Below are 18769 nucleotides of genomic sequence, written 5' to 3'. Positions count from 1 at the left end.
GAAGCCTACAGAGAGAGCCACCCTAAGGGTGAGGCATCTCTGTGAAGCAACTGTGGCCGAGAAGTTCTTGCCCAGACTGCTGGCAACTTCTTTAACTTCCACTTCATCTCCTCTACTGATATTCGTAGATGTGTGGATTAGCTGTTTCTTTGCAGTCTGAGAGTTTCCTAGAATCTGCATTTGTAAATAAGCTAGTCCTTAACTAATAAAAGTAGTGTAGCCTGAAGCCTTCTTTCCTGGAGTGTGTTGATTGTGAAGGTGGAGGATGAAGGAGCGTGAAGGTAGGGCTAGGGGCAGGAAGTAGTGCTCTGGGTAACACCCCTCCTATCATGTCTAGGTAAAAACAGCATGAAAAGTAATCTAATTGCACTGTGAATCCCTTCTTTCCACACCCACCTCACTGATAGTTAGCAATGGGGAGCTTGGCATTGCCACAGAGCAATGGCATCATGCCATGCAGTGTGTTTACTGAGGAAGAGGAGGCAAAGAGGTGCCGTGTGGCAGTGACAGCTCTTTTGTAATGTTACAGCTGTCAGCAGTGCTGGTTGGGGCATGCTGGGAGTTGTAGGAGTTTTCCTGTCTAAACATGCATTGGATTGCGCCCTTCATAGCCCAGAATGGTCAGTCAGTTTTCATCAAAGGGAGCTAATATTTAGGACATGGTATCCTGATAGGTGAACGATCCTCCTGTGGACTGGAATTAGATACTCATCAGAGTGCAGAGCAGGTGACACCTCTCTGGCCAAAATGGAAGGGCAGATATGAGACTGTGAGAACTATCAGTCTTTGAAAAAGCAGAGGCAGAGAGAGACAGAGAGAGATCTGAGAGTTTTCAGCTGGAGTTAGTTGAACTGGCAGGCCAGCCCAGAGGGGTTGCTTTTGAGGGCATCTCCGCCCTGTAGGGCTGCCTTTTTGCTTCCACATATTCCCTACTTATATATTTGCAACTCCTTAAGTCTCCAGTGCTTTCTCATCCCAAAGAACTGCCCCCAGAACTTCCTACTGCTTGGGGAAATGCGGTTGTGCATATCCATAATATATAGTTAAGCCCATAGAGAGACAGCATGTGGGAGCAGGGTGCCTTCCATTCAACCACCCCATCCTCACATGCTATAAGGCAAAACTGGAGTCCTTCTTGTAACAGGAGAGTTATAAGCCGACTGAGTGGACTGCTGTAACCTTGGGATGGGAGGCACATTTCGCAAATGCTGTCTTACTGACCTGGAGTTGTTAAAACAACAGAGATAGTCTCCAGGTTGGGAGCTAGCAACCTTGGTCAGCCAGAATGGTGGGGTGTAGAGATAAGGTAGACTATAAGATATTTCTCAACATTAAAAGTGCTATAAAGTTGTGAATAATAAGGATTACCCCCCAAAATGTTTGGCAGATTAAAGCTGCAATCCTTGATTTTCAAATTTACTTGGACGTAATCCCCAATGGGCTCAGCAGGGTTTCTTTCTGAGTAAACACGCACAGGATTTGGCTGTACAAGCTCTCAACAAGTGATGAATAAAGAATGGGAATTCCCTGTTTTCATGTTCTTTTGGCTCTCTTAATTGGTGCAGGTAAGGGCAGGGAGGTCTCCTTCCTTTGTTATCTTTGAAGTATAACAATATGATAAACAAGGCTTTTTAAAGTCTAATCCCTCTTCCTAAAAATGAATTCAGACAGTATTCCAGCAAAGCTATGCGCCCTCATCAGAATACATTTTCTACCCTTCCACATTTTCTCTTTCTTTTAACAGGCTCAATGTAAAACCCCGAGCAAGATCATGACGAGGAATTATTAAAGTGGTACTTCAGAAATGATATATAATGTTTTCTAGTTGTCTAAGAAACAACACAGACATTGTCCTCGGATTTATTTTTGATCGGTGCCTGGTTTCTAAGCACTACAGAAATAACAAATATCATCATGATCATTTACCGAGGTGCACAGCTCCCTCAGGTATGGTTTTTTGATAGTAATGATCATAAATGGACAAGTGCAAGATAAGAAACGTACCTTGTATAAAACCCTGCATCATACAGCATTAAATCATAATTGGAAATAACAGAGTAAAACAACCCAAACACCCCCATATAAACCATCACCAAAAAAATCCGAAGTGTTTTTCTTATGGCTTCACGAGCCAGGGAGACCTTGCAGTAGGTTCTAGAAATAAAGATCTAAAGAAGGTGGGGGGGGTTTGTAAAAGATTGCAACCTTAGATTATCTGCAAATTGCATAAATGTGTTCTGTCACATAATCCTATCAAAGTTATTTGCAAACATTATACAAACTGGAATGCTTTAATATGAGACACAACAACGTACATACACTTATAAGAAAAATGAGAGCAATCATATAAAAATATAATTGGGGGGAATGCGTTACGTTAGCAGTGCTATCAAGGGTAGAGATGAAGGAAAGTGAAAAATCATCACTTTTCTTTCTGGAAGTTGCTCGTTGGTACAGAATTTATTTCATCACATTCAGAGTCATCCATTTGCTTAAAGTCTCGGTGGTATTATTCATCCGATTCAAGGCCTTTGAGAACAATTCCATTACATGTTATCGTATTTAATGAATTCATACCCGTGTTAAGCCAATGTAGGGCCTTTAGGGACAATTACACTTGATTTCATGTACTTTAATGTATCCTACCCCACACATTTTACAATAAAATAACATAAAAAGATTTCTAAAGGCATGTTTTCATTCATTTGGAATGTAAACTTTTTAGGGGGAGGGGAGGGGGCCTCTTGTCCCGGATCGCACTGATAACATTGTTGGCACTCAATGACAAAAACAAACCAACAAAGAGACAATTTCCTTTGCCAAGTTCCTACGTATTCAGTGTGATCATCACCTGGTTAAGTGATGCTCCTTTGGAATTTGCAGATCCTCTTGACCTCCCCCCCCCTTTTCCCTGCCCTTTTTCTTTCTGCTGTCGCTTAGTTTTAAGCCCTTCTTATTTTGGATGTGTCGCCATTTTGTTTGAGCTTAAACTGGTTGCATTTGATAAAGCTATACTTCTTTCTGCTTTCGGTAATTCTGGCACCTCATATTCCCAAGGACAGATTTCCACACGAGAGGTTACAGGTTTCTGCGAGTTACTAGTTGATGACCTCGTAGAATCAGAGGGAAGCATATTCCCTGCTAGAGTGGAGGCTGCATTTTTGGTCTGGTCTCCCAGTTTAATGAGAATATCTTTCTCTGTGGTTTGTGCCATTGCCTTTTGAGGCAGTTCCTGGGGTTCTCCAGCACAAACCCTGACTTCAGACTGTTTATTAATATGTCCCCCTTTTATCTCAGGAGCTACCTGCTTGGGACTCGAATGCTTTTTCTGGTCTTCTTTCACCAGTTCTTCTTGGCTCTCCCAAGGGCACACTTCACATCTGTCTATGCTCTTTTGATTGAGTAGCTGATGCCCTTCAGCAGCCTTGTGAGGAACTTTGCCCTTTGTCTGTGAAGGATGGGGTTTCTCCGATTCAGACGAAGCAATGGACACATGCTTTTGAACTTTACAATCAGAACTCCCAGTCCCAGGGCTATGGTCATAGATTTCCCAAGGACAAACTTCTCCTATATCAACGCTGTTCTTTGGCAGTGACTTACCTGCCCCTGCATCAGGGTTTCCAGATACTTGACTAGACCTTTGTTGTTTCATTATCCCAGATTTATGGGGCTTCCTTGACTCTTCTCCATGGGCAGAGTTCTTTCGGTGTGAGTCTTTATGGTCATTTTTCTCTGAGGCTGAGTGCTTTTTGCTCACCTCTTTGCCCTTTGCTTGAGACTTGTGGGACTTGCCACTTTCTTCACTTTGTGCTTTCCCTGCTAATCCCAGCGTTTTCTCCTTGGCGCTGGCAATAACACTGAGCGATTTCTGCAACACCGATGTCCTCGGGTGGAGGGGTTTCTTATCGGCACTTAAGTTGTGAGCACTCAAAGATTTGCACACTAAGGGGACATTTTCTGTGGATGTGGCTTCAGCTTTTTCCCCAGCTTTTTTGGCCGGCTTTTTCCCTGGGAGAGAATCAAGCAAGGAATTCTCTGTGGCTGTTATAACTTCGACACTTTCTGTAGTTAAGCTATTAGACTCTTCAGTTGGGTCTCGAACGTGGTCATAAGTGCTATGCGATTTTTTTAATGAGAAGACTCTGTTTCTTAAAGAGTCTTCCTTCGGTTTGATGTGTCCACTGGAATCTGGTGGGTTTTTCCTGGCCACGGTGGTATTCTTTGACACCCCATGTTCCAGAAGGTCCTTTTCCTCTCGTGAGCACTGCCTGGTGACCGTCTCAGGGATTTCAGTAATTCTTCTCATGATTGAACGACCCAGGCCCTTTTTGGAGCACCTTTTTTTCTGAAGGTGTGGGTTGTTGGTGATCATCTTTTTCCTCTTATAGATCTCTAGCTGGGCATACAGCTTCTTCAGTTCATCCTGCAAGACAAACGACAAATCAAGTAAGGGCTGTATATATTCAGTCAAAAGCAGTGTGGTTCAGTGTCTAAAGTTTTGGGTTTGGTTATGGGGAACCCAAATTCAAAGACTCACTCAGCTATGAAGTTCAAAGAGTGGCCCTGAACAAATCAAAACAACATGGGATGGGCATTTAGTACCTTGATTCTTCCTCCTGACCATTTTTATTTTCTCCATTTAAATAAAGCTACTGGAGGCTGAAATTAGGAGAAGGTCCAACCAATGGTGCAGTTAAGCAATTTTAGACTCTGGTCTTATGGGGACCCCTATGTTTAGATGGTAATGTGCATCACTTCACTTACTTAAAACAAGGAGGCTGATAGAAGGAAACACACATGCCCTGGGATGAAACCTCATTGGAGCTGGGGTTGCACGCAGTCCCAATCAGACTGAGTTAAATACAGTGGATCATCTCTTCCAACAGATGATGAAGTGGGAGGACAGAATCCAGCCTTCCATCCCCAATTCCTTCTTCCTGAACAGACTATCAGCAGAATCGAACATGGCCCAGAAAAGCATGTGCCTCCGTTTGCACATACATTTCCTACTGAACTGGGGTGCACATGCGGAACGCATTGAAACAACACCACATTCTGAGCAGTGCACAATGGATGCCATTTCCAAATAATAAATGAATGTGCTTTCGTAACGTTTAGAACAACACAGTGGCAGTGACAAAAGAACATGTAACACCAACCTAAGTCCTTCAAAACTGACAGGAAGAATCTATCTAACTAAGATACAAAGTGGTCTTTGTAGTGGATTCTTCATTCCTGGATGGCCTTCCCCAGTCTGGTGTTTTGGTATACAACTCTGGTCATCCCCAGCCAGCATGGTCAATGGTCAGGAGTGATGGGAGTTGTAGTACAAAACATCTGGAGGGCACCAGGGTGGGAAAGACTGTTCTAGGCAGTCTACAATGACTGACTCTCCAGCAACTGTTGCCACTTACACTGGACTGGTTTTCCCACACTGTGGTTTTTATTAGGACTGAGCTGGCACGATTTTGTACCTTTGTGGGGGGCCTCCAAGAGGCTTTAAAAAACACACATGCAATTTACAAAGCTGGCACATACCCTAATATCTTCTGGGTCCAAGCTATGCTCACTCCAAGCAGAATTGATACTGCTGTTCAGATAGGATCCAGACCTCCCCATGTCGAGCTCATCTTCATAGGCTTCGGTAGCTATGTCATCTCGTGGATTATGGCTTGAACGGGAAAACTGGAAGAGAACAGGAGATTTTGAAGTGAATGCCTTGGTCACTATACTAAGGAACATCGAGGAACATCTACCTGTTGTTTACTAAACGTCATTTGACACTCTGGGAGTAGATCCGGATTTAGGTGTGTGCTTTTGGCCTGGTGGAAGTGGACCTCCCCACTGCAGCCCTTCCACCCCCCTTAAAATGCTATACATTTGCAGGGGGCCTTGCTGAATGGGTTGTGCTGTGTGTGGTCAGTGCAGGCTGGTGGCTCCGATGTCAGTGGGAAAGTGAATCCATTTCAGGTTTCAGTCAGAACCAGTCAGAACTCTACAGGAGCTCCTTTAGAATTCTGAGTGATTCTGACTGAAACGTGGAGAGGATTCACCACCCCGCTGACATCGGAGCCACCAGCCTCCACTGGCTGTGGTGAATGGGGAAAATGGCAGGCAGAGGCACCTTCTGTGAGAGGAGCCCTGCTGTTAATGGCAGGCAGATCCTGGATCCACCCTCTGGACACAAAAGTGGCTCTCACTTGTTGGGTGTCGAGCAAGGAAATAGCTACAGGAGGGCCCATGTGGGTAAGTCCTGTTGGAGATATTTCAGTCCCTCTCCCTGAATTGCCATCTTTCTTTCTTTCTCTTTCTTTCTTTCTTTCTTTCTTTCTTTCTTTCTTTCTTTCTTTCTTTCTCTTTTTTAAAAGTCTGTGTCTAGCTGTTCTTTGTGTCTAGAAATAAGGGGAAATGTGCAGATATTATTCTACCCAACCATTCAGTAAGAAGCAGACCTACTCCAGACTGTGGAGGCTTTGCACATTTTAATTGTTTATCAAAATTCAAAGCTAGATGATGAAAGACGTAAATAAATCGTAAATTAACAGCACCATTTTTTGAACGGTTACTTGGAAGTGAATCTGCTGATGTCAAATCTTGCAGCCTAAATAACTGTAAACACGTTAGACTACTTGCATGTGGGTTTTTGACTTAGGATATTTCTGCTTATGTGTCTGGGGCTCCTGCTTGCAGGACATGTGTAAAGTTAGTCACTGGAGGCTGACAGCTTTTCGTTATTTCAGGGGGCATAGTTGAGAACTCAAAGCCCTAGCTAGCGTTAGCTGAGAGAGCACTGCAACCTGTACTAGAATTGGAAGAAATATTTTAAAAGATGCTTTCTGAATCCTGAGACAATTACACATTTAAACAAACTGGAGCTTCTTATTCAACATAGTGCAGCTAATGGTGTCCAGGGATTAGCCACCTTATGAATTCCCATTCTAAACTCTTTATTAACTCCCTGCAGATTATCAGAGGCCTGCCAGTGATACCAGTGGACTGAGAATTGTGTCATTTATTTATTTATTTATTCATTCATTCATTCATTCAGTCAGTCAGTCAGTCAGTCAGTCAGTCATTTCATTTCTATACCACCCAATAGCCGAAGCTCTTCAATTTTTAAAAATAAAACCAAAAAGCACACAGTAAAACAATATACAATATAAAAGCATGAAAAACACAATATAACAATACAACCAGAATAAAACCAGTATAAAACCTAGCAGTAGTGCAGATTTAAAATACAGATTTAAAACAGCAAAGCTAAAAAACTAGGAAGCTAAAATACTAAAATGCATGGGAAAATAAAAAGGTGTTCACCTGGCGCCGGAACGAATACAATGTAGGTGCCAGGCAAACCTCACTAGGGAGCTTATTCCACAGCTGGGGTGCCACAGCAGAAAAAGCCCTCCTCCTAGTAGCCACCCACCTCACTTCCTTTGGCAGGGGCTCACGGAGAAGGGCCGCTGACGATGATCTTAAGGTCCGGGCAGGCACATATGGGAGGAGGCGATCCTTCAGGTAACCTGGCCCCAAGCCATTAGGGGCTTAGAATGTTAATACCAGCACTTTGAATCGGGCCCGGAAATGGACTGGCAGCCAGTGCAGCTGGAAAAGTACCAGCGTAATATGAGCTCACTGGCCAGTCCCTGTTAACAATCTTGCTGCCGTTTTGGACCAGCTGAAGTTTCCGGACCATTTTCAAAGGCAGCCCTACATATAACACATTGTAGTAATCCAGACGAGAAGTTATCAGAGCGTGGATAACTGTAGGTAGGCTATCTCTGTCCAGATAAGGGCATAGTTGGTATACCAGCCTGAGCTGATAAAAAGTGCTCCATGCCACTGAGTTCACCTGTGCCTCAAGTGACAGTTCTGGGTCCAAGAGCATCCCCAAATTATGAACCTGATCCTTTAGTGGGAGTGCAACCCCCTCCAGAACAGGTTGAATATCACCTAGTTGGGCAGACAAACCACCCACTAACAGTACTTCTGTCTTGTCTGGACTGAGTTTCAGTTTATTGGCCCTCATCCAGTCCATTACCGTGCCCAGGCACTGATTCAGAACAGCCACTGCCTCACCTGGGTTTGATGAGAAAGAGAGGTAGAGCTGGGTGTCATCCGCATATTGATGGCACCTCAGCCCACACCTCTGGATAACCTCCCCCAGCAGTTTCAAGTAGATGTTAAACAGCATAGGGGATAAAACAGAGTCCTGTGGAACCCCATGGCATAATTGCCATGGCACAGAGCAATAATCCCCCAGCACCACCTTCTGGAATCGGCCATCCAAGTAGGAGCGGAACCACTGTAGTGCAGTGCCTCCAACTCCCAACCCAGACAACCAATCCAGAAGGATACCATGGTTGATGGTATCAAAAGCCGCTGAGAGGTCCAGGAGAATCAACAGGGTCGCACTCCCCCTGTCCCTCTCCTGGCAGAGGTCATCCCACAGGGCAACCAAGGCAGTTTCCATTCCAAAACCAGGCCTGAAGCTCGATTGAAATGGATCTAGATAATCTGTTTCGTTTAAGAGTGCCTGGAGCTGTCCTGAAACCACCTGCTCAAGCACCTTGCCCAGGAAGGGGATGTTGGCCACTGGCCTAGAATTGTTAACATCCTCCGGGTCCAGGTTAGGCTTTTTCAGGAGTGGTCTAATTACAGCCTTTTTTAAAGAGGCCAGCACCACTCCCTCTCTCAAGGAGGAATTTACAATCTCCTGGACCCAGCCGGACATCCCCTCATTGTTTGATGTAATAAGCTATGAAGGGCAAGGGTCAAGCACACAAGTGGTCGATCGGACTTGGCCAAGCACCTTGTCCGCATCCTCAGGCCTCAATAACTGAAACTCATCCAATAAAACTGGACGAGATGGTGCTCTGATCGCCTCTACCAATGGAACTGCATTAATTGTGGTGTCCAATTCATGATAAATCTGAGCGACTTTATCTTCAAAGTGCTGTGCAAACTCATCACAGCATGCAACCGAGGGTTCCAAAGTCTCTCTCCCTGGCCCAGAATGTAACAGGCTGCAAACTACTCAGAAAACCTCCACTGGATGACACTGAGAAGATGCAATGCTGGTGGAAAAGAACTGTCTCTTTGCCACCCTCACCGCCACAGAGTAGCCTCGATAATGAGCTCTAACCTGTGTTCGGTCAGACTCAGCACGGGTTTTCCTCCACCTGCATTCTAGCCATCTCCCCTCTTGCTTCATTGCCCTCAGCTCGGGTGTATACCAAGGAGCTGGCTGGGCTCTGCTCAGAGGGAGAGGGCGCTTGGGCGCGATCGTGTCAACCGCCCGAGTCATCTCTACATTCCACAGAGTGAGCTGGGCTTCGACAGGAGCACCAGCCATACCAGCAGGAAAATCCCCCAGAGCCCTCTGGAATCCATCAGAATCCATTAGCCTCTGGGGGAAGACCATTTTAATAGGTCCTCCACCCTTGCAGAGGCGAAAGGCTGCCAAGAGTCTAAACCTCAACAGGAAGTGATCTGACCATAACAAAGGGACAGATTTGTCTGTCTGTTTCCATCCAGATTATAAGGTATACTGATGTGCTAAAACACCAAGACGTTCAAAATTCGTTAAAAATGAACACTGGCGTGGTATACAAAAGTATTAATTGGAAAAAAATGCAACATACCTTGTAGTTCTATATAGATATATCTGCACATTATCCTAAACATTTCTTAAAACCTGAGATGATTTGTCAGGCTGAGAAGATTTTCTCAAGCAACAACACATTAGGCTATTTTCTAATTTCACCAGACTATTCCCTAATTCAACAAATAAGTGCTACAAAGCACTATATTGCAGTTATATTGATCTGTTGGAGACCCAAAGTATACATTATGTGGGAGATCTGTGATTGGAGCTCCTGCTGTTTTCACAGCAGCCCCAAGGGATCCAAATTAGATCAGAGCAGTAGCATTGAGGGGGGCACCTACATATTCTCCACCATTATATATGGAGCTCAGAGCAACTTGGAAGGATGATTTAGATCGTGGAAACAGCAAAGGAGAAAGGATTAAACAGAACTGCCCCAAGGGGGCTCCCTTCCAGTCTAATTTAAACCATTTTAAAGCAAAACAAAAATCACTGAGAGTTTCCTGCATAATATGTCTTGTCCTGAGACTTCACAAGAGAAAAGGGTTGAGGAAGAATACCTTCGGGATCAGAAGTAACCCAATGGTGACTGTCACAGTCAAGTGTGTGTGCGCAAAGAACAGCATCAGCATCCAATCAGACTGAAGTCTTGAGGCAAGACTGAACCTGAAAATAGAATTCACACAGGGCTGGCAAATGCATCTCCTTCCACTTTCCTCCCCTGCATTGAATGTGAGATCTTTAACATTCCTGACAACACTGGCAGAGCAAAATCCCAAATATAAAGATGTTAGTCTCACATTGCATTGCTCAGTTGAATGCTACAGTATTGTCTGTCTTTCCCTCAGCACACATACTCACACACCCAGATCCCCAAGAACCTCATAGGCACATGGGAGGTCTAACATGCCCATGCAGTTCATGTGCATGCCTCCTGTTGTGCGTGATCAAAGCCATCCTTAACACTCCGTTCCCAATGGAGTGGAACCGTGCAGGCCTGGTTCCAGGTGTGAGAGGCACCCTGACAAAATGCCCTCTGGTGACTTGCCTCTGACGTCAGTGGGCTTAAAAACATAAGAAAGAGCATCAGAAGAGTCCTGCCGGATCAGACCAAGGGCCCATCTAGTCCAGCATTCTGTTCACACAGTGGCCAACCAGCTCCCCACAGGAAACCCACAAGCAGGACATGAGCACAACAGCACCCTCCCACTCATGTTCCCCAGCAATGGGTGTACATAGGCTCACTGCCTCTGATACTGGAGGTAGCATAGAGCCATCAGGACTAGCAGCCTTGGAAAGCCTTATCCTCCATGGATTTGTCTAATCCCCTTTTAAAGCCATCCATATTGGTGGCCATCACTACATCTTGTATAGATGTAGTGATGGCTACCAATATAGTGTATGGTCTGTGTGAAGAAGTACTTCCTTTTATTGGTCCTGAATCTCCCACCATTTAGTTTCACTGGATGACCCTGGGTTCTAGTGTTACAAGAGAGGGGGAAGAATGTCTCCCTGTCCACTTTCTCCATACCGTGCATAATTCCGTACATCTCTACCATGTCTCCCCTTACTCACCTTTTTCTAGGCTAAGCAATCCTAGATGTTACAACCTTCTCTCATAGGTGAGTTGCTTCAGCCCTGATTATTTTAGTTGCTCCTTTTTTTTGCGCCTCTTCCAACTCCACAACATCCTTTTCGAGGTGCATGGACCAGAACTGTACATAGTTCTCCAAGTGTGGTCGCATCATAGATTTGTATAAGGGCAGTATGATATTGGCAGTTTTAGTTTTGATTCTTTTCCTAATTATGCCCAACATGGAGTCTGCTTTTTTCACAACAGCTGCAAATTGGGTCAGCATTTTGATTGAACTGTCAACCACAACTCCAAGACCTCCTTGTTGGTCAGTCACTGGTGGCTCAGGTCCCATCGGAGTATACATGGAACTGGGATTTTTGGCCCCACTGTCAAAAAAATCCTTACTATTGGCAGGCAACAGCAACAGCAGCAGCAACATTGCACTCTGAAGCGGGTGGATGGGAGCTGCACACCATTGCAGTTACCCATAATACCTCGATGGAGTGCAACCTGGGAGCGTTGCAGGCCATTTAAAATGGCCGCTTCCCGGGCAGCCACTGCTGCTGCTCAGTAAGTTCTGGCCCTAGAGCATAGATGGTATGGGGGCACAGACCCAGTGTCAGTACCAGTGGGCCCTCTGGTGTGCTTGGGCTCTACCAGGTGCCTGGGGATACCAGATGGTGATGCCAGGCCTGGAATTTGCTTGGGCAGTAGCTCTATGTGCACAGCAGGAGGCCACAGAATGTTGGGATCAGATGGGGTAGACAACTAGAGTAACAGTGAAAAAAGACTCAAAACAACTGAACACAGGCCATTAAGACCTATTCCATGGTGGTGATGGAGGCAAAGAAATCGTTCTTCACCATCAACATACCTCACCTCCATCATTGTGTTGGCACAGTATCATCCACCAGAGCATCCAAAGTAGTGAGCCCTATATAGCCTGATCAGTTTACAAAACAAAACAAGTCAGGGAGTGCTCCTGGACCCCCTCGAGAGGATGGATCTAACCACAGCTACACATGCCTTAGTCACATCCAGATTAGATTACTGCACACACCCTTAAAGAGTGTTTGGAAACGTCAGCTGGTGCAAAGTGCAGTGGCCAGAATACTTACTGGTAATCATTTCTCAGATCATATTTACACCAATTGCACTGACTTCTGATTAATTTCCAGGCCCAATTTATATTGCCTATAAGCCTCTACATAGCTTGGGACTAGAATATCTGTCGGATCTCCCGCTCCCACGTGAACTTGTCAATTACAATCAACTTCAGAGGCCTTACTCCATGTTCCACCACCAAGAGAAGTGTGGCTGATGGGAACACGAGACAGTGGAGGCCCTATTGAAAGAACTCTCTCCAAAGAGAGGTAAGAATGGTTCTTTCCTTGGTGATTTTCAGGAGGGAGATAAGACAGTTTTGTTCTGCCAAGCTTTCAATGTATTCCAAACCCACTTGCTGTCAGTTTTCTATGCTGTTGTTATTCTGGATTTTAAATACTATTTTAAAGTTTATTGTCTTAACATTATATGGATGGAAACTGTTTTGGGGGCTGTTGGGGATAAAAGGCATCACTGAAATGTTTTTACAGATACATATACACTGTGTGAGATTTATTTTGGTACAAGAACATAGAGTGGGCAGGTGTTATTTTTAAAGGTATAGAATCATAGAATGGTAGGGTTGGAAGGGGCCTATAAGACCATCGAGTCCAACCCCCTGCTCAATGCAGGAATTTAAGTCACAGCATCCCTGACAGATGGCTGTCCAGCTCCATCTTAAATGCCTCCAGCGTGGGAGAGCCCACGACCTCCCTAGGGAATTGGTTCCATTGTCGTATTGCTCTAACACTCAGGAAGTTTTTCCTGATGTTCAGCCGGAATCTGGCTTCCTGTAGCATGAACCCAATATTCCGTGTTCCTCACTCTGGGATGATCAAGAAGAGATCCTGGCCTTCCTCTCTGTGACAACCTTTCAAGAACTTGAAGAGCGCTATCATATCTCCCCTCAGTCTTCTCTTCTCAAGGCTAAACATGCCCAGTTCTTTCAGTCTCTCCTCATAGGGCTTTGTTTCCAGTCCCCTGATCATCTTCGTTGCCCTCCTCTGAACCTTCTCCAGTTTGTCTGCATCCTTCTTAAAGTGTGGTGCCCAGAACTGGGCACAGTACCCAAGATGAGGCCTAACCAGTGCTGAGTGGAGGGGAACTAGTACTTCACATGATTTGGAAGTTATACTTCTATTAATGTAGCCCAAGATAGCATTCGCCTTTTTTGCAGACACATCACATTGGTGGCTCATATTCAGCTTGTGATCTACAACAATTCCATGATCCTTCACGCTTGTAGTATATCAACTAAGGCATTCTGCATAAAAGATTTAATTGGGGACTGGACCTGCTGACTCAAGCTCATTCTTTACCTGTAACATAAATAATATGCCAACAAGCCAGTATGAGAAACCCTGCTGGCATCATTTATAGGGAGACAGCACATACTCTTCCAGCCATTTGAGGACATCTTGAAAGAAGTTCCTACTTTGCAGAATAAATGTTTCATTTGAGGCCATCTGGTATGCATCTTAGCCCAATTGACCATTTAAACTGCACTGTGGGAAGAAACTTGAAAGCAAACAGTTAAGAACTAGGAGCTAGGGATGCATGGATTTTGTTAAATCTGTTCCACCTGTGTTTTGTGGATTGTCCTTCGTTCCATCATCCGATCATTGACAGAATCAGATTTTTGTATGAGAATTTCTTCCTGTTTGTAAATGCACATTTGCGTTAATGTGCAGTAGCGCGACTGTCCATCTGCATTAAATCTCTCCCCGCACCCGCCACGTTTAAAAATGGTCTGCAACTTCATGGAATCTGCACGACTCAGAAAAAGCTGGTCTGCTGTGGAATCTGCAGTTTGGATTCACAGAAATCTGAACTCATTTGAATCCATTGCAGCTTTCTGCCACACCTCTCCTAGCAGCCACTACAGGTCACTTGCCTAATTGTATGGAATATAGCAGAGATAATGAGCTCAATGTGAACTGCAACAGCCATATAGCGTGGCTCATGAAACGCCGAGGGTACTGTCCGCACTGCATAGCAGAGATAAACGCCCCACAAGAGGAATAAAAATTCAGCTGAAAGAAGAACAGAAAGAAATTGTGCCATTAATATTTGTGGATTAAAAACAAGATAGGAAATGTGAAATTATCAATCCCTCTCCTCCTTTTCCGTGCATCTGGATTAAAAAGTCAACGACCAGATGCATGCATATGCTAATATACTTTCAGATACGAAAATTGTACATCTATCACATAATGCTATTTCACTTCTCGAATACCCACCAATGATCCAGTGTATGCTGCAATGTGCACCTGTAAACCTGCATCTATTAGCACCTCCATTCATTTCAATGGAGAGGGAAGTGTCATACATACGATGGAATGCACACACAATATTTATTTCAGCCTTGTATATAAGGCTAGGAAAGTTACTAGCCTGATTTTTATTTTCACTGGTACTGCCATTTTTTTTTTTTTTAAATCATAGGAAAAGTTATTGCCCAGAACATGTATGGGGCAGAGTTACGGGGATGGGGTGACTTAAGCTGTTTGGAAGTGATAGCGAACAAATTTCTGAAAGGTTTACTAGGTTTGCCCCAGAGTACTCCAGCTGTGACGTTTAGAGCTGAAGTTGGTATGCCCTCTATTAAGGCTAGCATAGTTAAGACACTGTTTATGTACTATATAAAGGTGAAGCAAATGCTAGATTATAGGTTACCAAAACTATGCTTCCAGGAACAACTAGGCCCAAAAAGCTGGAAAGAGAGGTGTGAAGCACTGTCCGAAGACTATGAGACATTAGGGACATTTGAGACATTAGGGAGAACTGACTTTGGAGGGATAAAATAAAACTGATTAAAATAAGGAGTCCAACAAAGATTGCAACTGGGATATGGAAAATCTAGCAAATACCAGGTTTTCTCTGTGGTATAGCTATATAAAGTGAATACTCTGCAGCGGTATTTACACGAGTTTACATTTCTTTGATAAAGAAAGGCTTTTACCAAGCTGTGCTTTCTAACTATGTCTACTGCCTGTTTGGAAGGAAGGTCCCTTGAAATTCCATGGGACCAACATCTCTGTGTTTGTGGGCAGGGATTGGTGGAGGACATCTGGTATTATCTGCTGTACTGCCCTTTGTACAGGGTATATAGAGATTTAACCAGTTTCTTTCTTGACCTGAGATGTCAGATTTTAGGAAAATGTGTATGCTTTGGACTGATCAGAACAAATATTTCAAACCAGGTTTCGTTATTTGCAATGGCTGCTTTTAAAATTAGATGGAATTATGTATAACTATATTTATTAGTGGATGAGATTATCTGATTTGATACCTTATTGCGGATTTGTTTGGGTGGGGCTCTTTGGGGGTCCACATCTTTTCCGTATTAGGCATTTCTGCCCTACCCACCCCGGAATGCCCCCAGCCACGCCCCTTTTCTTCCAAGCGTGGAGGACGGGGCTGTTCTGCGCTGCCTCCAAGGCAGCACGGAAGTGGAGAGAGGTCGTTTGTCCTTCTGCATCCTATGTGTCGTACAGCAGCCTCCTTCCCTGCTCCGTCCTCCCGCGGCTAGGCAATCGACTGTCTAGCAGAAAATGAAGGCAGGAGAAGTGCAGAGGGAACGATCCCCTCCATGCTGCTCCTGCCCTGCTTTGGATAGGTGGTCGTCTCCAAGTTTGGAGGTGGCCACCTATCTGGATAGGATTGAGCCCTAAGGAAACAAAATAGTGATCGGTAAACCTATGTCAAGAAAACCCAAGTAGTAACATTGTTTGGGGAAAAGGTGGAACCTAGACAGGTACGCCACACATGCACACACTGGTTTACTTCTAAAGCAAGGGTGGGTTTTTAAAAAAAGACTAAACAGAGTGTTGTGTAGGGGACTAAAAACTGCCCCTTCCCAACATCAAATGCAGCTGCATGTTAGAAACCAACAACGTGATCTGAAACATGTCTACTCAGAAGTCAACGAAGCTAATAAGCAGACTTAGGACTGCAGGCTAACTTGTTTATTGTGGTATGAACTTTCACAGGCAATAGCCAATATAATCACATTCATTTCAGAGATTAGAAAGGCTATTCTTCTTAGACAAATACTTCCATTAAGGTGAGTCACAAAAAAAGCTTCTGCCATTATAAGCCTCAAAATTCTACTGCTTATAAACATGACCTGCTGAGCTAATTTCTTGACACTTGGCACCCATGATCTACCTGATGGGGTCTACAATTGTGCAAAATTTCAAACTAATCTGGTAAGAAGTGCCTCGGGTACATAAGTTAAAATGTGCTGAGAATGGACCCATTTGTACTTTTTCCTCCAGCATATCATATATTTCTTTCAAATTTGGGAGAAAACTACCAATGTACATTATTCAGGCTTGTTTAAGAGATGTGCCCTTCATTGGTTTGGTGAAGTTCTGAGCAGTGATTCAAAAGTTATTAAGGTTTTTCTGCCTCATGAAACCTATGACAGCAACTGCTGACAAAGTTATGTCTGGCATGCTCAGTTTCACTCTGAAGCTACAATGCTGCCAGTACTCCAAGGTTTTCAGAATAATTCTATTACAAAGGGCTTCTGATCCATGGAATTATTGGTCCTGCATATAAACCTGTAGCGCAAGGTTGGCTTGCCAGCACATCACCACAGAATATGTCCTTGCATTACTGACCAACCCCAACCAAGCCAGGATGTTGACCCAGAACAGCAATGCCCATCAATACCAGCACTGGATGCAGGTGCACAGAATCATTACACAGCACAAAAACAGGTAGAGAAGAAGAGGTACAGCATGACTTATTTATAAAGAGACTAAATAAAAAGGTACGGTATTTTGCACCATGTGGCCTGCTCCACCAGCTCTATTCATCTGCTAGAAGGGGTGTGTGTGTGGACCTCTTTCAGCCCAAGGGCCAACTTCAATTTTGTAGAAGCCATTCAGAGGCCACATTGCAATGGTGGGTGGGGCTGAAGGCAGAGGGGGTGGGGCCAAGGGCAACATGATGGGGCCAAAAATAGAAAACATAGCATGTTGTAGCTTAAAGTTCTTATTGCCAGTAACTAAGGCTGCCTTTACACTAAAGAAAGCCCCTGCAGTCCTCCCGTTCTAGAGCCTTTCTACATTTATCACAAGCCCCCAGACAGCAACCATGATTGCTGGGAGGGGAAGCTTTTAATTTTCAAGGTTCCATAGAAGTCAATGAAACGGTGCCATCTAGTGGCTGTAACATTCCGAGTTTAAGAAAATGGTTCACTAGTTCCAGATCTATTTGAGATGGAATAACCAGGAAATACCTCTGGATGTGTCCTGGAGTTTAACAGTGTCATGAAAAGGACCCACAAACTTCCAGGAGCGAGCAATCTCAATAGCAGGATAAAAGCTCCGTGTGAAGGAGCCCTATGCCTTAGGACAGGCATTTCAATCTTTTATAAGGGGAGGGGCACTGCACAGAACTTGGGAAACCACCAAATAATCAGTAGTTGCAGGACAGTAGGCCACAGGGGACCCAAAGTCAAAAAAGAAACAGCTGCACCAATGTAATTCCCAACATGTTTCGATACTTGGTCTTTATCAAGGGAACTGAAGAATATAAAATACATGATATACAATGCTCACCAAAACACTTAAAATACATTTTACATGCATTTTTTTCATGGGGTTATATACCACTCATTGTGTATTTTATATTTTGTATTCTTCAGTTCCCTTGATAGAGGCAAAGTGTCAAAACGCATTAGATATTAAATTGGTGCAGCTGTTCTTTTTTTGACTTTGGCTTCCAGCCTTACTGCTGTTTTTTCTGGTCCCTATTGGCACTGTTGCCACAGAGGACCCCAGAGGGCAGGTTTGGGACCCCAGGAGGAACAGAACTTAGTAATGTGTTACAAGATGATCACAACTGATAAGCAGTAATTCTTGCCAACGTATCTTTATTTGCAATGGCTTGGGGCAAGATTGAAGACAGACAACTTATGGATAATGTCCCACTCTGCATTCTCTTAACAGGTTCTTGCTTCATTGGGGAAAAAAAAGATGGCATCTTCTCTAATTCACAGAAAGCTGTTCAGTGAATTAGAAGCCTTGCAAATTAAAATCTCATTGCAACATTGCCCCTCCTCATAATATAGGGTTCTCTACACCAGGGGTGGGCAACTTCAGGCAGCCTGGGGGCAATTTTAGCCCCCTGGACCTGCCCCCCTGCAGACTGCTGAAAAATGATATTTGAAAAAAAGAAAGAAAAAGAATTAAACAGAAAAATGGCACCCAGAGCCAAATGGCACTGCAGATTATTAAAAAGGTCTGCTTTGTTTGCAACCTAATGTTGACCCTTTTAGCATTCCCTGGCAGCTACAGAGCCCTAAAAGGGTCAAATCCAGCTCAGGGTGCCATTTTCTTTGTAAAAAATAAAAATAATTGTTAAACCTTTTTAGGGGGGAAGTGGGGGGTTTGCAGGGGCCATAGGGGCTGCATGCTGTCCACCATGCTCTACACCTTACCCGAGTTCAGCTCCATAGCCTTAATCAC

General features: G+C 44.2%; 1 protein-coding gene across 1 annotated transcript in view; it reads right to left on the bottom strand.

Moving 5' to 3' along the window:
• Nucleotides 1–1850: 1850 nt before the first annotated feature.
• The window catches only part of GPR158 (G protein-coupled receptor 158), a 194101-nt gene continuing 177182 nt past the window's right edge, over nucleotides 1851–18769 (bottom strand). The window contains exons 8-11 of the mRNA XM_084860483.1: nucleotides 14182–14320; nucleotides 10168–10273; nucleotides 5539–5685; nucleotides 1851–4423 (exon numbers count right to left, since the gene is read on the bottom strand). Coding sequence (XP_084716609.1) covers nucleotides 2954–4423; nucleotides 5539–5685; nucleotides 10168–10273; nucleotides 14182–14320 — 1862 coding nt within the window. The 3' untranslated portion in view covers nucleotides 1851–2953. The remainder of the gene's footprint in view (nucleotides 4424–5538; nucleotides 5686–10167; nucleotides 10274–14181; nucleotides 14321–18769) is intronic.

This window comes from Heloderma suspectum, chromosome 5, assembly GCF_057233095.1.
Source record: "Heloderma suspectum isolate Gila_16-S chromosome 5, 16-S_ref, whole genome shotgun sequence".
Taxonomy (NCBI): domain Eukaryota; kingdom Metazoa; phylum Chordata; class Lepidosauria; order Squamata; family Helodermatidae; genus Heloderma; species Heloderma suspectum.
Note: the sequence above shows the minus strand (reverse complement) of the source record. Positions and strands in the feature narration are given on the sequence as shown.